Here is a 26402-nt window from a genome sequence, read left to right as displayed (position 1 = left end):
CATTAGATTTTTATCTGAAATGCGTGGCATTGGAAGAGGTTTTGTTAGGAATAAAAACACAGAAGAGACATATGTTATGATTATCACAAAAAACAATTACTTCTTCAAGAAATGTACTCTGTCATATTTTAATATTGAACTTGGGGAAGTAATAAGAGTTACAATTTACCCATCCGAATCTAATTTTTTGATAATAGATGGTCAGGAAGATATTGAATATGAGATTGGATGTGATAACATTAACAATTTTTCAATTGTAGATGCCCAGCAGAGATCCCAAAACACATTTTGAGTTGTATAATAGGAGAGGAATTAAATTAAAATCTTATAAGCCACTAACGGGATATGGGACAAGAATAATAAGAAGAACAGACAGAAAATATTTTAAAACAAATTATGTCAAAATTTGCATTCAAAACCCAACAATTCACTATATTGGTGTTGAGTATTTCAACAACCGTGTATTTGTAGGTGAAACTATTCACCCGGGCAAGAGCCGTAAAATTATCATACCCAAGGGTATAAGATATATTTTTATTAGGGTATATCTTGAATTCAGTGGAAATCACAATAATTTTTGCATTTATGCTTAACTCTTATTTTTTGTAGATGAGCAAGTTTGTTAAATCTGAGGAGCTTAGCTATTTTGTTGATGAGTTTAATAATATTGGGAAGAATAGTGTTGCAACAATAGAGAGTATCGGATCTAGAGGAACACACATACAATATTTAGATTTAGGTAAAATAACACTTGAGGATCTGTGGCTCTATAATTGTTATTCTGGATATTGGGTTGGGTGTGAAATTGTTGACAATTATTTTTGCCCTGTTATTCTCACACACCTGTTTCCAAATTTTACAAAATCGTGTATAAAAACTAAACTATGGGGAACAACTGGCAAATTTTTAACTTTTAATTACATTCTGGATCATGATGAGTTTGTTCTGGAACAGACAAATTACACAGGTCTATCCAAGAACCCAGATGCTGTTAAATGGGCTCATTTTCCATACAAACCAGATCATAACAACATAAGCAGAATTCTCACATCATATCCAAATCTTTCATTCCTAACTATAGAATACAACAACATCTGCTCCCCTAATGATTTAAAAAAAAACATAAGTTTTGCAGACAATTTTGATGTAATTTCTGACAGAAACAAGATATTTTTGTATCAAATATCCTGTTTTAATATAAATTTTTAATTTCTTGTAGAAATGCAGTATGATTATGCCGGAAACACATACATGATATACCCTATTGCAAAAGGGAGAAAAATAGTGAAGAGCTCAGAAAATTACAAAATTTGGCCTTGCAATCTAAGTTATACAGGGCAATCACACAAATATTTCCAATCAATTTTGTTTGGAAATATTGATGACTGTGCAGAAGAAGTATCTGTATGTTTATATGTGAAGTATTGCATGCTATATTCTCTATGGCATTTTGGGCATATTTTTGTGAGAATTCTGCTTTTGTCTGGATTACAATTCTTTTGGTGCTTATCCCAATTGGGGCTGGATATATTCTTATTGCATTGATTACAATATTTTTGATTCGGCATTTTTGTTGTTGTTTATTATATAAAATTTCTTGGGGTCCAAATCAAAATTCTATGCTTAATAAAAAATATCAGTTGGGTTCAGCAGTATGCTTTGTATATTTTGTGTGTGTATGTGTGTTAATATTTTTGGCTTTGGTATTTATATAAAATTTCTTGGGGTTCAAATCAAAACTCTATACTTAATAAAAAATATCAGTTGGGTTCAGCACTATGTTTTGTATACTGTATGTATGTGTGTATGTGTGTGTATGTATGTGTGTGTGTGTGTGTGTGTGTGTGTGTGGGTGTGGGTTTTATGAGCATCTTGGCTTAATTTCAATTATATCCAAAACAATATCAAGAGGGGCTTATTTTTAACAAGTTTATGGACAACAATCTGGCAGGTGCAGCTTTTGTAAGTATAGGCAAATCAATCTGAGGGGGCTCATCATTTCACAGAAAATTCCCAAGAGCATTTTTACAAAATTCTTGGATTAGACAGGGTTCCACACTTGAGCAAAAAGCTCATATGGGCATGTTGAGCTTGTTTTAAGTGTAGCCAAATCTGCTTGAGGGGGGCTCATCATTTCTCGAGTTTATAATACCACAAATACAACTACTCACAAGGCATCGAACCTGGGACTCCTAGACGTCATGACCACCATCTCATCGGGGAGGTCCAATGGATATGGCAAATCGCGAGTTGTTGAACTCCAAAGACAGACATGTTGCTTTGGTTAGAAATATATTACACATGTGAACTGCAACCAAATAAATTGTGCAAATTTAAAAAATAAACTCTATAAATGTCACACTCCGAATTGTAGCATCTGGGGTCGGGAACTCAAGCAACTGATTTTTTATGAAAATTATAATTCGTCAATATAGTGTTACATGGAGTCATATAGTGACAAATTTTAAAATTATGTGTTGAACATTCCAGTCAAATAAAATTGTTCATTTGAATGTGTATATACAACTTGAATACTAGCAAATGGATCTACTGAGAGTCACTATACTACTGGCAACTCTGCAACCAGGTTACTGTTTTAGCAGGAGATGTAGAAAGGAGGAAGGGAACTGTTCCAGGGTGATGGCAAGAAGCTTTGTCTCGAACGGCGTTTATTCGCCTTAAACGGTATAGTTTACGCATTGTTCGTTTGGAAACTATTAGCCTGTCACAATGTTACAGACTCACCCTGCATTCATAAGTTTTTAAGTAGTTGCCAGCGACAGTGTCTGAAATCAAAGAGTGCCTGGGGGATTGAGGAAAGTTCCCTGGAAACAAAGTGACCTTCGCATCAACGATAGTGTTAAGTGCGGCAGAAAAACAAGAAAATAAAGTACTTTAACTTAGCTTTGATTGAAGTTACCTAAAAGAGATTTGCCTTTCATTCAAGATGTTACGTAAACAATTGAGACTTGTATTGTCAGAAACGTTTGATAATTAAGGACAATAGAACCTTATCTTACAATCTATACTCTTATGAGTGAGGTAGAATGTCTGAAAGAGATAACTCTCTTAAGTATGCGAAGAAAGTCCAGAAATTGGTTATATCAGAATACAGTTCGCCTGTGAACATCTCCCATATTAAAACAGGTAAGTTAACTTAGATATCTGTTCACAGTTATTTAGGGAACCCTAATATATATCAGTAACTAAGTATATAAGTCAAAATGTTATTTGAAAGTCCAACATACTTTAAGAGAGATGTAACACATGACTCGACACAAAGCTGGTAAGGGAAATTAGCCTAAACGAGATAAATTGATTGATTGATCGATTGGTGTTTGAAGTCCACTTTATGCACAGTAAGGTTAATTGGGACTGGCCCTACAGTTTAAAGTGGGATCCGAACCACTACGTGCATCCACCGGGTATCGAACTCGGGATCCCATGATTACAAGGTGACGACGCTACCACTGCACCATCGGGGAGGCCCCTAAACGAGATAGAGCCTGCATTTCTAATAAAAATATGGGACTTGGTGTTCTATGCTTTATCACAAGTCTGCATAAATTTGGATGATTTTCTGCTCAACACGGCGCTTCATTTGGTCCATTATTGTAAAAATCAATTTGCATACCGTCGTAATTTGAGCATTTAAATAGATATCCCCTTTTTTCTTCAAGAGGCTTCATCTTGGAATTCCAAGACTGTGCCAAATATAAATGATATTCTAGGGTTTTGTTTAGGTGTAATAATTTCTCAAATAAAAAATATTGTAATTGCAATAAAATCGTGTTCAGCAGATGATAACAATTTATGCAGAAAAATATTAAAATTTCAATGTAAGTTCATTGTGAGGCATTGGAAATTTTCCAATGTTTACAGGAAAATTGTAAAGAGTACAGTAATTTCGTTAGCTGTACATTTCACAATTGGATAGATGGGTTAGGAGTTAGGAAATGTTCTGCTTCAGAGGTTAGCGTAGCGATTAGTTAAATTCATGTAGACACAAAATTTCACAATTCGGTCAGAAATTGTATGGAACATGTATCTCTTTCAAGGGTGCCTACACTTAGCTATTCCGCGGTGTCTGTAATAGAATTCTGTGCAACCATTATGCACCACAGCGACATTCCCATACGTTCGAAGATAAAGGGTTTACGTAATAACATTAAACATCCTGTTTTGTTAATTGAGAATATTAAAAAAAATTTAAATTTGTAAGAGTTTGCTTATGTAAGGGGAGTGTAGTAACTACAGACCGGTTCCAAAATTGGGTGATACGCTTACTCTGAGGAAGATGAGGTGATGAGATGCTATGATACCTGCCGTATCTGTTTACAAGGAACATGCTCAGACATTAGAAGAAATCTCTTAAATTTGTTGGACAGTTTTCATGTGGAATTGTTACGGGGTTCTTGTGCATCTTTCTACAGCAAAGTTGTGTGCATAATGATAATTTGGAATGGGTCCAGTTGGTATATTTGAGATCTATTAATATTTTCCCTCCCCTTTTTAATATAGTACTTTGTTATCTACGCAAGTATTAACAATGCCTTCCAGTATTGTGGATAAAGGCTTTTGTCCAAAAACGTTCTTGCTCGTACCAAGTTTAAAAAAGAAGACTATTTTTTCCTAGTTTCTCTGCCGTAGCATTCAGAACCCTACCTTGTGAAGCACTCATGCCATTATGAACTAATGAAAGAGTCGTTCTGGAAAGTCTGTCGTTTAAATACAAGTCCATTGCGGAAAACTAATTATTTTAACTCTCGTCATTGTTAAAATCATTATATTCTCACGATTCCTGTTGTTAGTGACAACGTGGATAGCTCTTTTAAAGAATCCCACTAACTCTAATTCGCGATGTCACTATCATCATCTGGGGTGTAAGGAGTGAACCTTCAACGTAGTACAATCAATTGTCAACCTCACTTCCACGCAGTACACCCAGGTCTGAAGTTTGGAGACTAACGGGGATCTGACTTCTAAAAAATAAAAATTGGGGAGGGGCAAGTCATCTTGGCGCACCACTCTCTAGGGCATACATTAGGAAAACAGGGGAACTCTATGTGGAAAGAAGGGTGGCAGTTGCTTGAGAGAAGTGTGATCCCAAAGACCATCTATGACAGTGGCGTCTCGTGGCCTCAAATTTGGCCTGGGCTTATTTTTTAAAGAATTTAAAATATAATGACAATTCACATAATTACAAAAGAAACAGGTATTGTTGTGAAACATACCTTTCTACGAACGTTGACTCCTGTTCTTCTGCTCAGCAAATTTTGTTATTACTTTTTCGTTGAAGCCCTCTATGTTTGAAATGTATTCTTTCTCTATTGTAAGCAAGTGCCAAGTCATTTGGTCTGTCTTGTCCCATTGCATTTCTTAAGCAGGTTTTAATACGCTTCAATGTGCTGAAACATCGTTCAGATTCAGCTGTTGCCACTGGAGTTATTAAAACTATGTTTGTCACTTTTACTGTTTCTGAAAAGGTACCCTCTAAATACTTTTAAATAAAAAATGAATGCAATATGCTGATAGAGTTTATGTTTTTCAACTCTTCACTACAATAAAGAACACGAAGTTCCCTCTTTAGTTTTCGCTCTTCTATGAAGGGATAATAAATCTGGGAAGATGCATCTGTTTAAAGATTGTTCTCTTTCATTATATCCTCGTAGAGCAAGTTCATGTCGACCACAGAATTTTAAGCAATCGATAATTCTATTTAATATATGACTATTTTTCCGGACAAATTCATTGTGTCATGTAATTGACAGCCTACGTCCTTCATCAATTTGTGTTCGAACATCAACCCTGCCAAACTCACTCAAACATAGCGAATGAAAGCCACCACAACACTACAGTACAACATGCGAGATCGAACGCGACTCGACGGAACTAGCCCCGAATCAGCACTCAAATCCATTGCACTCTCCCCTTCTCTCTCTCTGCTAGCATGTGACCTTCACTGTAGCGTAGGTGGGTGTAGGCCACGCCTTCCTTTGCGACGTGCCCCGCAGACCGATAATTGACATCAATGCCGCTAGGAGCGCTGTCGTATCCATTGCAGCAGACGATGAATTTACGTGGCTAAAAATCGCCTTTTAAAATACTGTGTGATAGTTATGCGTTATGGTGATTGATAATTACGTGAATACGTCCGTTTTTCTTTAGGGGCTAAGTCCCGGAAGCCCCAAAGGACGAGACGCCACTGATCTATGATGTCTTCTTTTATTTGCAGGATGAAGTGGTCTGTTCTGGGTTTGCTTCTACTGGTATCGATATGCCATTCACGTACCATACCCTTCCCTCTCAGTGCTCCCAAGACCCACCACATACCACGTGATGGCGACGAACCCAGACTCTCTGGAGATCTGGTGCCATCCCACTACGACGTCACCCTGGTACCATTCTTTGAAGATGAGGGGTTTGCCTTCACGGGTAACGTTACTATCCGCATCAAGGCTGCGAGGACAACCAACGCAGTGTCGCTCCACATGGAGGACATCGTGATCAAGGAAATGTCCATTGTCCATGCGACATCTGGGGACACATTCGAGGTGGTGGGCAACGCCTACAACAACCAGACTCACTTCTACACCGCAAATCTGGACTCGGAACTAACTGCAGGAGAGGAATACGTCATCAACATCCTCTTCAATGGTACTCTGATACACGATGATGATTTCTCTGGGTTCTACAGGAGCTCTTATACCATCAATGGAGAAACAAGGTAACGTTGAACTCTATAACTCTATAACAACTAACTGCATGCTTATACGTACGTACAGGATTCTGCACTATCCAGATCACTGCAACTCTAAATTACGGTGCCATTAATCCTGAGAATAACATTGATGGTTTGTATCGTAGTTACGAATATGCTCAACACATTCTGTGGTGAACATATTCAGGGCCGGATTAAAACGAAATTGGGCCTGATGCTGTCAACTCAAAACCTAACCGTCGATTTTTTTTGTACAACTAACTTTCAAGGTGAAAAATTTACTATGTCGCACTTACCGAACAATAATAAAGTGGCAACAATCGCCAGGATATTGCAAAAAATGCAGCTAAATTACTAAGTAAACTGTTTAATGTAAAATTGATAGCATTAACTTGATATCTTCGGCGAACAATAAACACATCGACGTTAAAGTTACGTCACAGCACAAAGAATAATAGTAACTGTATAATAAGTAACACTGTGTCTAGGTGTCCGAAAGCCGCGGTGGCTCAGTCGGTAACGCGTCTGACTACCATGCTAAAGGTCCCGGGTTCGATCCCCGGCCGGTTCAAATCCGGGAACTTTTCTAACGGTGGAAGCGGCCCCGGCGCCTACCCAGCGTCGAATAAAAATGGGTACCTGGGGGAAACCCTGGGGGGTAAAGGCGGTCAGGGGCGTGATGCTGATCACATCACCCCACTCACGACCGGATCAAGAAAGTGTGGGGCGTTCCCCCACACCCCCTATACGCCTTCATGGCGTGGTGCTATGCACAGGGGAAGACTTTCCTTTTTTTTTTTTACCTAGGTGTCCGAAATTGGGGCTCCAAATTTCATTCTAAGATTTATTATCAGGATAATATAGCAAAAGAAAACTGTTCAGCTTTCTGAAAATTCTCGTCTGTTTTCATCTGGGCCTATTTCAGGAATGGGCCTAATGCTGCAGCATCAATAGCACCCACCTTACTTAATCCGTCACTGAACATATTTATTCTAGAGCTATGCCTTTCCATCTTTGGCTTCTTTCTCATCAAATAATTCCATTTCGTTTTAGTTTCATTCCTTCGTCTGTTGAGTATTCTAAATTTACACTACTTGTGTTCTATGTTCTCACCTTTTTTTAATATTTAATATTTCCCCGTCTGTTCCTTAATTATCACTTTGGTCAATTACTCTGTATCTGGTCTATTGGCTTCTGCTCTGAACTTGGAACATTAATAACATATTGTATCTGCTTTACGAGGGCGATTCAATAATTATTGTCCCCGGCATACTTCAAATATATATAGGAATTGCAATGAATGATGGGGATATTGTAGCCTAATGTCTTAGATGCCTATATGCAAAATTTCAGAACCGTAGGTGCTATAGTAAATTTGTTTTTCACGTTTTAGGTGTGAGAGGTGGCACTTAGTTTGAAAAATGGAGAAAACCGAACAACGAGCTGTCATCAAGTACCTCCAGAAAAAGGGGCTAAGCCCAAAGGAGATTCATGAGGACTTGGTCAGTGTGTTGGGTGATGGGGCTCCTACCTACCAGGTGGTAAAAAACTGGTGCCGCGATTTCCGTTGCGGCAGGGAAACCTGTCAACAGGCCCCTGGTGCTGGTCCTCCAACAACAGCATCCACCCCAGAAAACATTGATGCTGTGCATGACATGATTATGGTTGACAGAAGAATCACGGTGCAACAGTTAGCAAACATCATACACATCTCTGTAGGCTCAGTGGAAACCATTGTGCATGAACACTTGGGATTCAGAAAGGTGTCAGCGCGATGGGTCCCCAAAATGTTATCCCGTGAACAACAGAAAGACAGAGTTCAATGTTCAAGGGCTGGTTTGGAGCTGATGGGGGCAGACCTGAAGCAGTTCTGTGATAGATTTGTGACAGTGGATGTGACATGGCTCCACCACTATGATCCCGAGTCCAAACGACAGAGTATGGAGTGGCGGCACAGCAATTCACCTCCCCCCCCCGCAAATTCAGGGTGCAAGCATCAGCACGCAAGGTTATGGCCACAATTTTTTGGGATGCGAAGGGTGTGCTCCTTATTGACTACCTGGTGGGACACACTGTTACTGGGGACTATTATGCAGCCCTAATCCCTAAGTTACGCGAAGCAATCAAGGAGAAACGGCGTGGGATGTTGCGGCGAAAAGTGCTGTTTCACCACGATAATGCTCCAGCACACAGAAGCCATGTTACTGGTGCCGCAATCCATGCTGCTGGTTTCCATGTGTTGGAACACCCTCCCTACTCACCCGACCTCGCCCCTAGTGACTTTCATTTGTTCCTGAAGTTGAAGGAGCACCTCAAGGGGACGCATTTTCCCTCAAATGCTGCTGTTATGGACGCTGCGGAAGAATGGCTCACGGCTCAGCCACAGACATTCTTTGAAGCTGGCATAGTGGCTTTACAGCATAGGTGGAAGAAGTGCATTACTGTGAAGGGGGACTTTGTGGAAAAATAATACTGCTTATATGTCAGGGACAATAATTATTGAACCACCCTCGTATATTACACTTATTCTCTCTCTCGAACACACTTCACCAAAATGATCCTAATATCGAGAGGCCCACTGTTGCTTTAAAATTTTCGGGTACCTTATCTTCTGTGTGCAATTCAACTTTTCAATTCATTTCTGCAGTTTTATTGAATCGTCCAATTTCTGCTTTTGTAATCTACGAGGGTGGATCATTAAGTATCGCACAACATTTTTTTAAAAAATAAGTTTAATAGGTAAGACAACATAAATTATACACAATGAAACCACATCTTTTAGCTACTTTTCGAAATAGGAGTCAAGTCTTTCAACGCATTTTTCCCATCCAGGCACTAGTTTCAATATACCCTGTTCATAGAACTCCGTCAATTGGGAATACAGCCATCTGCGCACAATCGATTGCACTTCTTCATCGGGATTAAAGCGTTGGCCACCTAGGAATTTCTTCATTGGGCCAAACAGATGGAAGTCTGATATGTTGAACCGCCCTGACAAGGTACTGAGATGGATACACCGGTCGTTGAGAATTGCCTGCTCAATGGCTGCAACATTCCGTTTCATTGCAGCTGTTAATGGTCGCCCGGAACGTGACTAGTCAACAAGGTTCACAAGGCCTACTTGAAAGAATGTGCACCACCTGGAGATGTTGCTACGGTCCAAACAGTCTTCCCCATAGACGCCCAACATTCCCCTGAAAATTTCACTAGAGTTTTGTCCTCTCGCCCACAAAAGACGAACTACAGCTCTTTGCTTTTCACACGTTGAATACAATAACATGCGCGCCATCTTTGTTAAGTAGTTCACGCTTCTGTCGCAAGAGTTATACCTGATCGAACAAATGCCGTCTCTACCGCGAACTTCAAATTATACATCTGTAAAATTTCAACGTCCCAGCCACAATAACATCGCGGGAAAAAAATGTTGTGCGATACTTTATGATCCACCCTCGTATATACGTACTATATAAAAATGTATGTATGTATGTATATATGTTTGTTCCGGCATAACTCTCGAACACCTGAAGCGATTTCAACCAAACTTGGTACACATGTAACTTACAATCTGGAAAGAAATACTGTGGGGGTAAGACACCCCTGGCACCCCTAGGGGTGGGGGTGTGAAGGGGACGACATGTAAAACAACATGTATCATTTCCTTAATTTCCAATTTTATAGCATCGTGTTGTTGATATAGTTACAGATAATGGTCACAGTCGAAATGTTTCTTATTTTTCTTTTCTAGCAAGTTACATATGTATGCTGTATCGTAATTTGTGTCTTTCAGATGGCTGGCCACCACCCAATTCGAAGCCGCTGGTGCCAGGAGAGCATTTCCATGTTTTGACGAACCCTCCTTCAAGGCAACATTCAAGATAGCTATTGGCCGTCCCGAAAGTCTTTCAGTATTGGCCAACATGCCTTTGGAAAGTACAGAACCATTGTAAGTATTAGGATATTGTACTACGGTGTTTACAAACGGATTTGGTACGAATTTTATGCATTCTGAATTGCTAAAGTGGCTGAATAACAGGCGAGTAAATCATAGCCAAAACACATGACATTGACTTAAGATAATTTGCCTCACATTGAGATAATTAGTTCTCGAAAAATAAATAAATAAATAATAATAAAAATAAAGGCACAACCATGCTTATATTACTATGAAATTCGTTACATTCTTGATACCAAAGGGAACACTATACGTATTAGCAATGAAAAGTAAGTGTAGATACAAATTGTAAATGTACATCCCTTAATATACCATTTTACTCTACTGCTATTCAATTTAACTTCAGCAGAATATTGAGGTTTTGTTAGGAGTTTCGATAACGTCGGGACAAGAGAAACATAGAATATATTTCAAAATAGATCATAATCAAAAACTAAAGAATCCACAGGAGAAGAATTTAAGTTTCGCTGTTGCATAGATATTCTCAATAGTTTCGTGTCTACATAAGTATATTAAACTATTCATAATATCTAGATGACAGCGAAAGAAACCACAAGAAGTTTCACATGATTGCTGGAGAAGATTGCTGCAAATTTTCATATTTTGGAATATCATAGCGGTTTTTCAAAATGCGAGAAAAATTCGAAAACAGCTGCCCTGCCGTCGGCCAAGTGTCCATCCAAGCCTTGAGGACGAAGATATGCAGTCGAATGCGTGTTAAGAGCATTGATTCATTAAGAATCTTAGCATTTAACATGTACAGTTTTACTAGAATTTGGAATCGTTGCATTGTATCTGATACTCTTGCAGATCCTCCGTTCCAGGATATGTCCTGGATCATTTCCAGGAAACTCCAGTGATGTCTACCTACTTGGTTGCCTGCATCGTCTCAGATTTCAAAGGACTTCAAGATGGGAACTACGGTGTCTGGGGGAGATCCGAGTTGGTTCCGTACGGAAACTACAGCCTGGGTAACTCACCTAAGATCATTAACTTCTTCGGGGAATATCTGAATGTATCGTACGCCATGCCCAAAATGGACTTGGCTGCCATTCCTGATTTCTGGCCTGGAGCTATGGAGAACTGGGGACTCATTACTTACAAGTAAGTGTACAAAATTATTATATAAAACAGTGGTTCTCAACCTTCGTGAGCCTACGGGCCCGTTAACCCTTAACTGGTGAGGTGGGGTTTGAGCTACCCCACGAATAATTTAAAGTGACTGCACTTACATATTAATCACATCTGGTACCTGGAATGCTGAGTACCTTTCAGTCAGTTCTCTAGCAGCTGAGCGAGGATGAAGTTGTGTTGACCTGTGTAAACAGTCCGGTGAAATATTGTTGTATATATAGAGTGGGGTGGACTAAACCTCACCACTTACGTAACATTTTTTGTGCAATATAAACTGCATGAAAAATTCATCAGTGTAATCTGATTGTAGATTATTTTTATTATTCTTTATATCTATTAATCAATATTTTGTAAGAATTTGGATTTTTTCCTTCCTTATGAGCTGCAAGAATTAAAAAATGTGAAGGTGTGCATTTTTTGCTTCTCATTTTGCATTTTGAATCATTTATGTGTATTTTCTGTATAGTTTTGTCTAAATAAAGTGATGTAGTTATGTTAATTAAACTCAACTTCATTCATTATTTTATTTTTTGAAATATATTCACAACCATTCTTTTGTGAGGACATTTTTTTGTTCGGGGTTTGTCTCACCCCACCTCAGCAGCTACGTCCCAAAAAAACCAACTCACCAGCTAAGGGTTAATTTGTGTTCTAAATCTTCGATGCCCAAATCCCAACAATTTTACTCGTATCTTTCTATTTTCTTACGGCTTTATACGTTAATTCATACCTATGTACCTTGGAATTTAATATTAATAAAGAAATTATGGTATAATCATACAGAGTATGACTTCGATTATATGTAGGCTATTAATGAATATAAATTTGGTTTAAATTAGTTGACAACGACTGGATCTAATTGAATTTTAGAGTTTCCTCTGGCCAATATCATTAAATTTATTTGCCATTTATTTTCATTGGCATTATCCATTTCGGACACCTATAGAGTCCAATTAATCAGACTATTTCCACTGCATTATGTTTTTAATGAAAATTGCTGCGTAAATTAAATTGACTATGGTTCCCGTCGCTCAACCTCCAAATTTGGAGGCGGGAATCAACGCGCCCAACGGTTGGATCCTTTGATCGCTCATTATTACCGTTACGAAAGAATTGTGTTTCGATTGGCATTGCATTTTGAAGCAACATCAGCTGGCCGTGGCCCGGTATGGCTCCTGGCGTCAATCATACCGGGCCGCGAGAGATTCTCATGAACTTTGCGACTTGCAGTCCGAGCTGGCAACCACCTATAAAGATGGCCTTTCCTTCGCGGTTCACCAGTGGCCAAAAAAATCTGGTTTATTTACAAGAAGTTATCTACTCTTACATCGGGCGCTTCATATGCTGGCAAGGGAAGTGGGGAGCGTAGAATACGCAGCAGACCAACCAGACAACAGCGGTGGCGCAGAGAGTGACGACGTCGATGGGAGGAACTACTACATGCACCTCGTTCTATAGGCTGCTGCGTTTCTTATCGCGCTGGATTGCTTCCCCGCTCCCCGCTTCCCTTGCCAGCATATGGAGCGCCCGCCGTAAGACAGGAAAAGTGCTATAGTAACAGCGCCTTCTATCGTTTCAGCGATCCACTTCCATTTTACAACTCGAAGGTGGACACAGCCGCCTACAAACTAAGCGACATATCCGTGATCGCCCACGAAGAGGCCCACCAGTGGTTTGGCGATTTGGTGACCACCCATTGGTGGAGTGATATCTGGCTCAACGAAGGATTCGCTGCCTTTTTCCAACACATTGGAGTTCATGGTGTATGTAGTATTTCTCATCATATAACAACACAGAGATCTTAGATTCAAATCTGGAGTTCGCGGAAGGAGGCAAACTCAAACATTTCTCTTAAAAAAACATATTTGATCGTATCAATTTAACGGTATCATAATTAAGAGAACTCTAATTACCTTTGACAGGTCAGTTAGTGAGTGCTCGATGTGATTGTAAGAACCATAAAGTCAGTTTTCAAATTGAACAATATGCAGCAAAGGGTGACGTTGGATTTTGTTTTGCAATTTTATATGCATCTCAAATATTACGAACTACATGATAGAAGTCCAATAAAACTAATCAATTACAATAATAACAACATTTTAAGGTATAGTTCGATAATTTCCATTCTTTTAATAAAGAGTTGACTTGGTAGCAAGTATTAAAATTGTCACATTAACACCTGAAAACTAATGTCTAAAACTAAAAACCATTGGTGAAAAAAGCAAAAAAGTTTCATATATTCTCACAGTGGAAGGAATTTTCTTGCCCCGGTTAGGAAAGAATTCAGAAATGCAAAGCTTAAGAAAGTACATGCAGATGGAGAGGGTGTCCCCTGGCGTCCTCACATGAATTCGAGCACTGGGCAAATTGTAACTTTTGACCACACCAGTGACAAAAACTTACAGACTCACTCCTTTGAAAGCGTGATTCAAATCAGTTTCAGAAATTCACATTTGATGTCAGAAATTTACCAATACACTCCAAAATACCCTATCATTTTTAAAAACTCTTCGTTATGCCCTGAATTTTTTTTATAAACTGTTCTTTATATCTTATGTAATGAATACAATTTGTGACTGGATTGCATATGTATCTATTGTATTTGTAGTTGTATTGTAATTTTGTAATTACTATTCATTATTATTAGTATCGTTATTATGTACGCCTTCTGTCATTGGAGGATATACCAATGTTGAAGGTAATAAATAAATAAATAAATAAAACAACCATCAATTTCCAAACGAACGAAACACGTGATCTTAAAGGAATCGGCGCCAATTCTTCCACATTCAAGAATTAAATACATTTGACTTTTAGTTGTGTAGTTTCATCATGTACGTCTATTTAATTTCAAATAACCGTAGATATCCTTCTTTGCAATTAATCTAACATGTTAGAAAAACGATGTAAAATAACCAGAATGCAGTGTGAAAGCATGACCACTATTAATGTTGTTTTGCATGTGGGAAATTTATAATGTGATTTCAATAATTCAGTACCTACCTATTGAATTTATGCTCAGTGTACTACATATCTCTTTTGTATGCTTTAGTAATGTAACATTTTATGCTATTGTCTCTCTAGGTGGAGCCTGGCTGGAAGTACGACGAGCAATTCCTTGTAGATGAATTCCAGCGAGCCCTTAGGGTGGATTCTCTTGACTCCAGTCGACCAATCTCAATGAATGTCAGCTACCCAGATGAACTGATGAGCATGTTCGACACCATAACATATCAGAAAGGCGAGTCGACTAATACTGAACCATAATGATTATTAGAACAAATTTGATACTATTTCAGTTTTCTTTATACGTCGTTGAGAACACAAGTTTCACAATGTATGTTATATGAAGACACAGAATATATTTTGCAGGGTTTATATCTTGAAAATTGTATTTGTAAGTTACTAATATTGAAATTTAGCACTCATAACTATCTAATGATCTAGGGATATTTGACAATTACTTCTGCAAGGTAGATGTACATTATTGTTTCAGATTTTCAAGAGTAAATTTAAATTTGAAGTCTAAATGTTTAGCATGTAAACAATCTGTGGAATCGGTAGGACGCGCCTTTGTTGTGGACTCTGAAAGCCACAGTTTCGTCCTACACCATGCCTGTTCCATTTACACGGCAGAGCTGTACGCTGTCCTAAAGGCATTGGATTTCGCAGATATTCTTGTTATGAAGAAAGTCCTTGCATGCACAGATTTCACCAGTGTGCTCCAGAGTCTGGAATTATCGAATTCCAGACATCCTGTGGTGCAGCGTGACTTTCGACGGCTACTGTCCTTGTGTGCCAGTGCCGATGCCCGCTTCTGTTGTGTCCCTAGCCACGCGGGCATGCAGGGGAACGAAGCAGCCGATGCTGCCGCCAAGTCTGTTGATGCAGACGGCCACGTTCTCGTCCACCTGCTGCCAGCTAGCGACCGTCAGAATGCGTTCCGTTCTTGCCTTTTTAACAACTTGGTAGGCCGATTGGGCTGCGGAAACGGGAAACAAGCTTCACGCAATTAAACCCACCATACGTGCATGGCGTTCCTCGTCCCCTCCCTCTCGTCGATAAGAAGTTTTTCTTACCAGACTACGTATTGGACACAGCCGTCTAACCCATGGTCACTTGCTGCAAAGGCTGGACCCTCCGATGTGTCGTGTTTGTAACGTTGTTTAAGTGTTCGGCATATTCTTATTGAATGTGCCGACTTTGTTATCCTCAGACAGACTTTTAATCTTCCCGGCTGCTTGTCATCCCTGTTGGGTGATGACAACAGTGTTTTATCCAACGTCTTTAGATTCTTGCGAAGAGCTTGTCTCTTCCACCGTCTGTGAGGAAGCTTTTAATACACTCTGACTTTTTAATGTGTTGTGCTTGTTTGGTGCAGGTGTTTTAACAAGCTTACACTTTTATTTTTTCTCATGGGACTTTTTACACCCCTTATTTTAACTTTTTCGGTCAGAATTTTAGATAATGGGATATTTTCCCGTGTACAGAAAAGGGTGCAAAATGTCCTTAAGTGCCGACGCACCCAACAATTTTAATTCAATCATTCAATCAATCAATATTTGAAGCTAAGCATATTATGCTATATGTCTGCTACAGACTGATTAGTATGCTATAAACTTATAATAGTACAGTAACACATTCATCAATTCATAGGCTCAATACAAAAGTTCAAATGTGATAAATGTATCAGCAAGAATGCATGTGCAACCAGTATCAAATTAGTGTAAGTGCTCACCAACTGCAGACTTTCGAATTCGGCCAAGATATGGTTGTACTTGGCCGGAAATTGGACAAATAGGTGTGTAATTTTTGTGCTAAAGTAATAGCCGAAAAAGAAAAGTGTATAGTTACTGTTGTATAAAACTCGATATAAAGTTAGATTCATAAGGATGTAACCTTCCACATAGTAGAAATGAAAGAATATACTTTCCTGCGGAATCATGAGAAAAATATAACAAGTAATGTTTTTATGAGGAAACGTTATATATCTATCTTACCGTCCTACGTGATGTAGCGGTTATTGTCATGTCCTTGCGAAGCCAGTTCTTACTTATCTGGCACTGCAATTCTGGATGAACCTTGGCCTCCCCAATTATAGCTCTCCATTCTTGTCTATCCTTCGCAGCATTTCTCCAATTTCTAACTCCTAGGGTTTTCAGATCACTCTCCACTTCATCTAGCCAGCGGTTTATTTATTTATTGAGAAAATTCCAGATACAGCACAGGTGGCCATTTTACACTGAAATTGTCAACAATGAAAAAGCAATAATAATAATAAGCAAAAAAATAATAATAATTAAGAGTAACAAAAGAACCCTCTTTTTCTTCTGCCTTCCATCTTGGTATCCTTCCTTCCTGCATTCTCTCAACATGTCCAATCCATCTTAAGCGATTAGATTTTACAAATCTCACAATATCTTCCTTTTTCCAATATATTCTCTATTCCCATGTCATTGCGTATTCTCCAGGTATTTCCGTCTTTGACAGGTCCATAAATTCTTCGTACTATTTTTCATTCGACTACACGTACGTAGTTTGCGAAGCCAGTGGTGGTGGCTTTTTTAAGACATCTTGGTATTTGCCTTCTTGTCTATTTCACTTGTTCTTCCATCGTTTACACGATGAACGTAGGGGCAAGGCAGAAAAGGGATGAAAATACATGTATATATAAATTTTACGACAATGAGTATTAATTTAAACCAAACGAAGTAGGCTAATAATAATAATAAACACATTACATAATAAAAAAACTGCACTATTCATTTTGCAGGTTCATCTGTTATCAGAATGATTCAACATATTCTCACTCCTGATGTGTTCAGAAGAGGTCTCAATCGGTACCTGAACAACAGGTAAGGATACTACATGTTCAGAATTATGTAAGATATAGCTATCCCCAGTTCACGTGAAGGCACTTGGGAGCGGTACAGGTAGGGTCCATACATTTTCGATTGCGACTATAGAGCAGGTGATGTGGTCAGAATCATGCTCCGAACGTCTTCAAGCCCGCGGGAGTGCCCACCGGTATAAACTGCTAATAGCATGGGTGCCCCTTGGGATATTGTCGGAAACATTTCACCTGAGATTATTTCTCCAGGAATCGAACACTATGCCCTCTTAATCCTAAACCTTGTCTACCAAGGGAAAGTCGACTATCGTTACCCCCTCCCCAGGTTTTGGCACCCTATACTACTGCACAAAAGTATCAATATTATATCTTATATTTAATATACATTAGAGATATAACTGTTATAATCTCTCATCTCAAGCATTGCTGCTTATGCAACCATCAAAATAACCAGAGTCTACAACTTTTCACGTTTCCATAAAAGAAATCATATCAACGTTTTGGGAAAATCTACATGAACGGAAACATATACCAACCAATAGAGATAACCTATCGAATAGCTCTAAGCCTCTATTATAAAATTAACGCCGTGTGTTGTTTGTAACATAAGCACGTGCGGATAAAGGTTTACATGAATTTCAGAAAAGATTGTTGCCAATGTTTGTGTGTTGCACCTACAGGGCGTTCAACTATTCTACGCGGGCATACTTATACGAGGCTCTGGACGCGCAGGGGCACGAGGAGGGAGTGCTGGCTGATGATGTCAGAGTGGACGAAATCTTCGAGACATGGATACTGCAGAAAGGCTACCCGCTCATCACAGTCACGAGGGATTACGAAGGCGGATCGGCAGTCGTCACACAGGCAAGTCGGAGGAAAAATTTGAATGTTATATCCTTTAATCGAGCAAAGGATTATTACTCATATACAGCACATAATCTGAAAAATAGTTCAACAAAGCTGTCTCTCTAGAAGTTAATAGCTTGCTATGTAATTCAACACAGAGGTTGTTCTAGAAGTAAATAGTCTTCTAATTAATTTATCAAAGAAGTTATTGTAGAATCAAGTAGCCTCATGAAAAATCCAGCAAGGGTTTCTTTCTAGAAGCAAATAGCTCTGTAATTAATTTAGCAAAGAGGTTGTTCTAGAAACAAGTAGTCTCCTAAATGATTCAGCTAAGAGGTTTGTTATATAGACGGCAATAGCTTTGTAATTAATTAAGCAAAGAGGTTATTCTAGAATAAAGTAGCCTTATGAATAATCCAGCAAGATTTTTTCTAAAAGCAAATATCTTCGTAATTTATTTAGAAAAAATGTTGTTCTAGAAGCAAGTGGTCAGCTAAGATGTTTGTTATAGAAGGCAACAGCCTTGTAATTAATTGAGCAAAGAGGTTATTCTTGAATAAAGTAGCCTCATGAATAATCCAGCAAGGTTTTTTTCTAGAAGCAAATAGCTTTGTGATTAATTTAGCAAAGAGGTTGTTCTAGAAGCAAGTAGTCTTCTAAATGATTCAGCTAAGAGTTGTTCTAGAATCAAGTAGCCTGATGAATATTACAGCAAGGAGGCTGTTCTAGAAGCAAATAGCTTTGTAATTAATTTAGCAAAGAGGTTGTTCTAGAATCAAGTAGCCAGATGAATAATACAGCAAGGAGGCTGTTCTAGAAGAATATGGTCTTCTAACTAATCCTGTAGAGGTTGTTCTAGGAACAAATAGCCCCTTAAATGATTCAGATAAGAGGTTGTCCTATAAACAAATAGCGCGGTAAATAATTCAGCAAATAGGTTGACGAACATGTTCTGGAGTTACTCAGACATAGTAAACACGTGTTTACTATGCAGCTACCACACTACACCAAACATCAAACATACTAACAGCTTCGTCAGTTTAGAATGTTGATCAATCCAGTCGTCCTAACTTATCCCTCGTCTTTGTTTGACAGGCAAGATACCTTCCTCAGCCGAACCCCAACTCGACGGACGACCACGAGTACATCTGGTACGTGCCACTGTCCTACACCACCCAGGAGGAGATGGACTTCGAAACCACTGCACCCAAAACCTTCATGAAGAACGAGGCTGACGTCACGCTGAGTGGACTCCCAGGGGAAGACCAGTTCCTCATCGTCAACGTCCAATCCACAGGTATGTAGAAGCATGCTTTGACCTGCCAATACGCTCGCAATATATCTGATACTTAATACTATAGCAACTTATCTTACACCAAATACATTGAGGGTTTTCGGAGGAAGGAAGAAGAACATCCACTGAATAGTGTAGTGGTAATCAATAAAAGAAACGTATGTGAAGTCAATTTTCTACATTGTTGTACTAACTACATCTTGCATATTTCCTAAATCCCTTCATGTTTCGTTGTATCTTGTAATTTTACCTTGTTAACTTTCCCTAGCTAATGCCAATAGCAACATCTTTTTCTGCATTCATCTTCATTATCCAGCTCAATTTTTTTCGTCTATCTGATTCTTCATTAACTGTCTTTTCCTTCTTAATCCACATAAACACATCTACACCATACCGCACACGCCTAGTACCATTGTATCCTATCCAATCTGCCAATCCTATGTTACTGAATCAACCCCTGTGCTTACCCAAACATTCATGTTATGTGCTGGTCTATCCCGTCGTATAACATCATCCACAATTGCATCCTGTCCTATCCCTATCTTACTTCATATCCAGTCTTATTTTATTTTGTTTTATTCAGTCCTATGATTTTTAGTTTCACTCTCTACTATACCTTGTTTTACTTAATGTAATTTATGATTTAGCCTCACCCATACAAATTATTCAAGAGCCCGCCTTTTTTCTGTGGGTACCATCCAATATTATATACATCGTATTTCAAGCTCATCTGTATGTCTCTAGGAACTTAAGACTTTCTACATTATCGTGCATGTTCATTTGCTCAACTTCGTCCATTTTAGTCCTTGAGATCCATTATCTTGGGACTACGGCTTCATCGTCATCAACTATCAAAACTTTCCTCGTGACAGAACCTCAAAATCTATTTGGTCTCCTTTCAGGATTCTATCGCGTGAATTACGACGAGACGAACTGGCAGTTGATATCTGACTATCTGAATACAGAACAGGGTACCAATATCCATGTACTTAACAGAGCCCAGCTTATGGACGATTGTTACGAGTTTACGACACTTGGGATGCACGAATACACGGCCTTCCTCGATCACACCCGCTACCTCAGCAGGGAAGTGGAGCTCGTACCTTGGAAGGTGGCTCTACCCAAATTGGATTTCTTCAGAACCCTTCTGAGAAGTCGTCCAGCAGCTGAGAAATTCAGAGTAAGAAAAGTGTTCAGCTAAGTTTTCTCTATGTCCAATGTCAGATCTGGAGTGATTACACAGTCTATCTATCAGCAAGGTACTCTTGATTTCAGTAGGTTGAACAAAGTAAAATTAGATGCCATTGGCAACCGTGAATCCCTGCATATATACACAGGGTAAGACATGTAGCTCTCAGGTTTCAGATAGGCGATTATCAACAAATTGATATCAAGGAAGTATAACCAATTAACTTTCTACTGAAAGAATCACATTTAGTGAGTAAATTTCGACTCCAGTCTTGTTTTCCGATTTTCTACTTAGTCGAAAAATTATTGCAAGCAACTGTATTTGCATCCCGTTTTTCTTCGTGGTGTGATTTAGAAATCTGTTTCACTCACAGGACTATGTGCTGAGTCTACTGGAGGCGGTGTACGAAGATCTAGGCTTCGACGAGGTGCCGGGTGAAGATGGGGCTAGGACCTTGAACAGAGCTCAGATCATTCCTGTACTCAACACATACGGGAACAACGACACGTCACAGAAATCCGTGGAGGCATTCGCAGAGTGGATGGCACTATACCCAGATGGAGAAAACCCGTAAGTTTGTATGCACACGTAGCTGTGGGAAAACCTACTTTCCGATCTTCCCACGTAAAGATTTAACTATCATAACGCCCAGTACATCACACGTTAACTGTGATTTCTTAACTTATTTGATATGTCTTTATGTCTTCCAGAATATCCCCTAACTTGAAAGGCACAATCTACGCCACTGCTGTTCGAGATGGGAATGGTGGACAGTGGAACTTTTCTTTCCAACAAATTGTGGAAGGATCCATCGACAGTTCGCTTCTTCTCAACGCCTTATTATCTTCCCAGGATCCTACGATTATTAATAGGTGAGACTAGCTTAATTGAACATGGCCAAAATCTGATATTGAAAATTGGTATTACAAGCATAACTTTTCACTGTCAGAAATATGAGTAAATTATAATATAAATGAGTCGACGTCAACATGTCTTCTAAGTTGAACACTTTGGAAACTGCATTTTTGCAGATCAACGAGGCTCTGACATCTGAACTGTACCACAATCAGTAAAATCCAGGTGTTTGCTTCATTGATTTGGTTCATTTGGCTTCGCTCTTCTGCCACTTTTGAATAATCGCGAAGACGAGGATGAGTGATGAAATTGATGAAGGGACACTCACAGAGAACACCCATGCCAAGGCTGGGATTCGAACCCGGGACTCCTGACGTCGTAGTGCGCTGTACTAACCACTCGGCCACGGAGTCTGTGTTTTTGTGTTTGTCCCTGCATCAATTTCATCTAATCTTCATTCGCCCTCACCGTCACTTTAAGCTAGAAAACCAAGTACAACAATATACTTTAAATAAACACAAAATTCACTACAAAGAAATTTCGATTAATTCATATGGTTATTTTACGTCGCGTTTCTGTCACGTTGGGCTAAGTGTGGCGATGAGGATGAATGGTGTTAAGATTAAATTGATGAATGAGCAATCAGAAACACACACGTACACCACACAACGCATGTACTACAGAGGGTTGTACTGGCTGTTAGACCAGACAACAAAACAAAGCATGATTAGTCTGCAACAATGCAGTTCGGGGTTGCGATGGTACAAATTAGCATCCTTAGATGCAATGGTCTCTTCCATTGCATCGGCGAACAGTGGTAAATGCCGGTGATGCACGGATATTAGGGTGCCGCTACCATCAGGATTAAGAACTAATCCTTCTGTAGATACAACCAAACATCAATGAAACAATCACCACGGTCCGCCTCCAGCTAAGTAGTCGATAGGGGTGGAATACCACTGAAGGTTTGTCATTGCAAAATAAAGAAATAATTACTTATAAAATTGGAAACAATTTAACTTGAGTTTAATTTAAATATGTATATAAGCAAAGAACAAAGTTTGTGAGTACAAATGATTCAGTTTCTTTCTATTGAAAATTTTGTAAGGGATAATTATTACGTCACTTGGGCTGGCGCACTGTTGTTCACTTCTGTTTGTCTCACCCGCTCCACGGGTTCCTGGGCAACACTGCCTTGGTGCAGCTCCTATCCTTGGGTGCTTATGGGCCTTGGTTGGAACACTGTTCTGCATTACTCGTGGTCATGTTCGTATCAAACACACGTATATGGCACAGGACTGTGCACAACAATACTTAGTACATTCGGTCTCATATGCACATCACACGCTAATATATACACAGAACTGTGCATAACAATACTTAATACATTCGGTCCCATATGCACATCACACACACATATACATAGGACTGTGCATAACAATACTTGGTACATTCGGTCTCGTATGCACATCAGACGCACATATACATAGGACTGTGCATAACAATACTTCCTACATTCGGTCTCATATGCACATCAGACGCACATATACATAGGACTGTGCATAACAATACTTCGTACATTCGGTCTCATATGCACATCACACGCACATATACCCCGGACTGTGCACAACAATGCGACTGAAATCGGAACTGTTCTTCGGCGAGTTGGAACTGGAACTGATCACCGACCGATCTCGCACGTCCGTCTCACATCAGCACTCCAAATAAACTGTCTTCACAAAATTTAGAAGGTTAAGATTATGCCGAAATTGAATTGACTTTTTGAATTCTATTGGTGGAAATTTGGAAAGAAACGTTACAAGCAGCAAATGACAGTTTGCAGTGATGTCAAACCTCCTATGACTTCAGGCAATATATTCCCGTTACACCAAAACAACCAGTTTGGAGTTTGCAACCAGTACAGAAGGATGCAGACCAGATAATCTGGACTTATAAAAGGGGTTATTGTGGAGACTTAAGTCGCCAGAATGGCTGGAGAAAGACACATAGTTCGACAATAGCAGTGGCTGCCTCTGGGTCATTAGTGGAAAGATGAATAGAAGAGAGCTAGGGTTAGCAGATAGTTGCCAGATTTAAGATATTCGCAAGAAATTTTAGTATAAAGACAGAGATTTCAGAAGCAAAGATGGCTGTGATGCGAGGCTAGACTCGGGGCGAATCCGTTATGGGCCATGTGTGGCGAATTAGGGTTTGGGAGGGGGAGTCTTACATTAAAACTGGCAAGAAGTTGCTGCGAAATCGGAGAAATGCTGGAAATCTAGAAATATGAAGAAATGATAGAATTCTTAAATGATACGTGAAAATGATTAAAATTGAAATTTAGATATGAACAGTGATAGAAAAGAACTGTTCCAGGGTCTACTACGTGGAGATAACTTTGACACTGAGCTTCTGAAAGGGTAACTTCTTACACACCAAATTACTGTGGTTATTTCTTTTATGACTTTTATTACATTTTCCGCCATTAGATATATGCTTAGTTACCCGCAGACGATATAGCCTACAGTATGGTTTAAAAGCCCTGAAAGATTCTAAAAAGCTATAACTTTAAATAGGTTTATTGCAACGGAATATTTTTTTTTAAATAGGAAAATTTAAAATTTTGTTCTGCTCACACTGCTGAATGACGTGTGTATGTAGGTGATCACGTGATTGCAAGATGACGTTGATGCAGGAAAAAGCTGAGTGTGTTTTATGGTTTGTCGAGTTTTACTTGTACGTTTGCTACAATAAAGAGCTAAGCTAAGAGGCATAATAATTTGATTGCATTATATTCCTTTGCAGGACTCTCGACATGGCTGTCTCTTTCTCCAACGAGGTTATCAACACAAGGAATTTCTATACTGTGATATCCACGACTGTCCAAACCGATGTAGGTTTGTGGGCAGTGTTCGATTACATAGTCGGCTACTGGGATACACTTGTAATATCGTAAGTACCATTTGTAAAAAATTATTATGGGCTTTAGTCGATGATCTGCCACTCTTGGCTAATCCGACGATAAGTGGTGATAGGACGAAATTGATGGACATTGACAAAGAGTGCTGAGATGGACGCGGCCATTAAACCGGCGATAAGGGATAGAAAGACAGGAAATAGATAGAGGATCAGCGGAAAGAATGATGTAAGGAATGGATAGAGAGAAAACGAAAAGTATACAGAAATATAGAATAAGAGAGATACAGCAACAGAGGAAGATAATTTAAAGATAGAGAGAGGGGAAAATAGACGAAGTAGGAAAAATAGAGATTAACAGAAGAATAAAGTAGAGATAAAGAAATATAAATAGAGATGAAGGAAGGTGGAAGAAAGCGAGACAGTACCTCAGCAGATATGGCAACTGAAGCACAGCTCGTGTGAAAATATATCAACCATTTTGAGTTCATCGGAAGTAAATTTCCTGGCAATGCCAATGTGAGTTCAACTCAGGTTTTGAAAAGTAGTACTTTTCTACAGAATCAGGCAGGTTCTTTAGAATCAAGAAGAGGGTAAAAAAAAAGGTAAAGTGCTCCCCTGTGCTTAGCACCACGCCATGAAGGCCTATAGGGGGTGTGGGCCGGTCGTGAGTGGGGATGAAGTGATCAGCACTACGACCCTGGCCGTCTTTACCCCCCAGGTACCCATGGGTGGGGGCGAGGGCCCCTTCCAACGTTAGAAAAGTTCCTGGATTTGAACCGGCCGGGGATCGAACCCGGGACCTTTAGCATGGTAGTCAGACGCGTTACCGACTTTTTTTTATTATTTTTTTTTATTACATTTTGCAATTTATTACATTACATTTGCAATTTACATTTCAACTCATTGGGCAAGTAAACATTACAGTAAGAAAATTAGCATACAATCTATTTCTTTTACAGTCAGGTATCCTGTGGTATTCTTGATGGAGGTAATTTACAAATTGTATATTAAAATCTGGTTGCCGATATGTCGATAGGAAATAGGCATAGTGTCCTAGGAGCCATTGTACACTTTTACGTTTTGTTTTTGGGTAATATTCAAAAGCTGGATATAAAAGAATATCTACAGAGATGTTATACACTGATGTTCGACAAATAGTACTAACAAGTTTCCTTACATAAAGCCATGATGTTTCTATTATTTGGCATTCACTCAGTCTATGGACTAAACTATCAGATACATTACATTTAGCACACATTGGCGTATTTATTAATTTAAGATCATAGAGTCTCTCCCCAGTGATTAATTTTTGGTGGACAATTATATACCATGCTGATCGGATTCGTGATGTAAGATGGTGAGCCTGAATATTATTCCATATTTCTCTCCACTTCATTCTGGGATTTTGCTCAATAATTTTACATGTTGGCTGTTCTAATTTACATAGTCTGCGATATATTTCCGATGTCACTGGTATTGTTAATATCGGAGATTGTAATAGGGCATAACTAATATCCACTATTGTTGCCTTAAAATACCATAAAGTGTCTACCAGTCTAGTAATATCAATAGGAGCCTCTAGTGAAATATAGTCCAAAGCGCTTCTCAAAACTTTACTTGTGAGGCTGAGTGGATGCTGAA

The 26402-nt window shown here is 39.1% G+C and overlaps 1 protein-coding gene across 1 annotated transcript in view; it reads left to right on the top strand.

Moving 5' to 3' along the window:
- Positions 1–3051: 3051 nt before the first annotated feature.
- The window catches only part of LOC145992449 (uncharacterized), a 118902-nt gene continuing 95551 nt past the window's right edge, over positions 3052–26402 (top strand). Inside the window, exons 1-13 of the mRNA XM_083128854.1 lie at positions 3052–3147; positions 6236–6727; positions 10509–10664; positions 11484–11777; positions 13387–13570; positions 14892–15048; positions 17581–17662; positions 18339–18522; positions 19600–19801; positions 20701–20978; positions 21361–21557; positions 21698–21859; positions 24648–24794. Coding sequence (XP_082984980.1) covers positions 6237–6727; positions 10509–10664; positions 11484–11777; positions 13387–13570; positions 14892–15048; positions 17581–17662; positions 18339–18522; positions 19600–19801; positions 20701–20978; positions 21361–21557; positions 21698–21859; positions 24648–24794 — 2534 coding nt within the window. The 5' untranslated portion in view covers positions 3052–3147; position 6236. The remainder of the gene's footprint in view (positions 3148–6235; positions 6728–10508; positions 10665–11483; positions 11778–13386; positions 13571–14891; positions 15049–17580; positions 17663–18338; positions 18523–19599; positions 19802–20700; positions 20979–21360; positions 21558–21697; positions 21860–24647; positions 24795–26402) is intronic.

This window comes from Lepisma saccharinum, chromosome 1, assembly GCF_977018435.1.
Source record: "Lepisma saccharinum chromosome 1, izLepSacc3.1, whole genome shotgun sequence".
NCBI lineage: Eukaryota > Metazoa > Arthropoda > Insecta > Zygentoma > Lepismatidae > Lepisma > Lepisma saccharinum.
The sequence above is the reverse complement of the archived record's forward strand: the minus strand, read 5'-3'. Positions and strand labels throughout refer to the sequence as shown.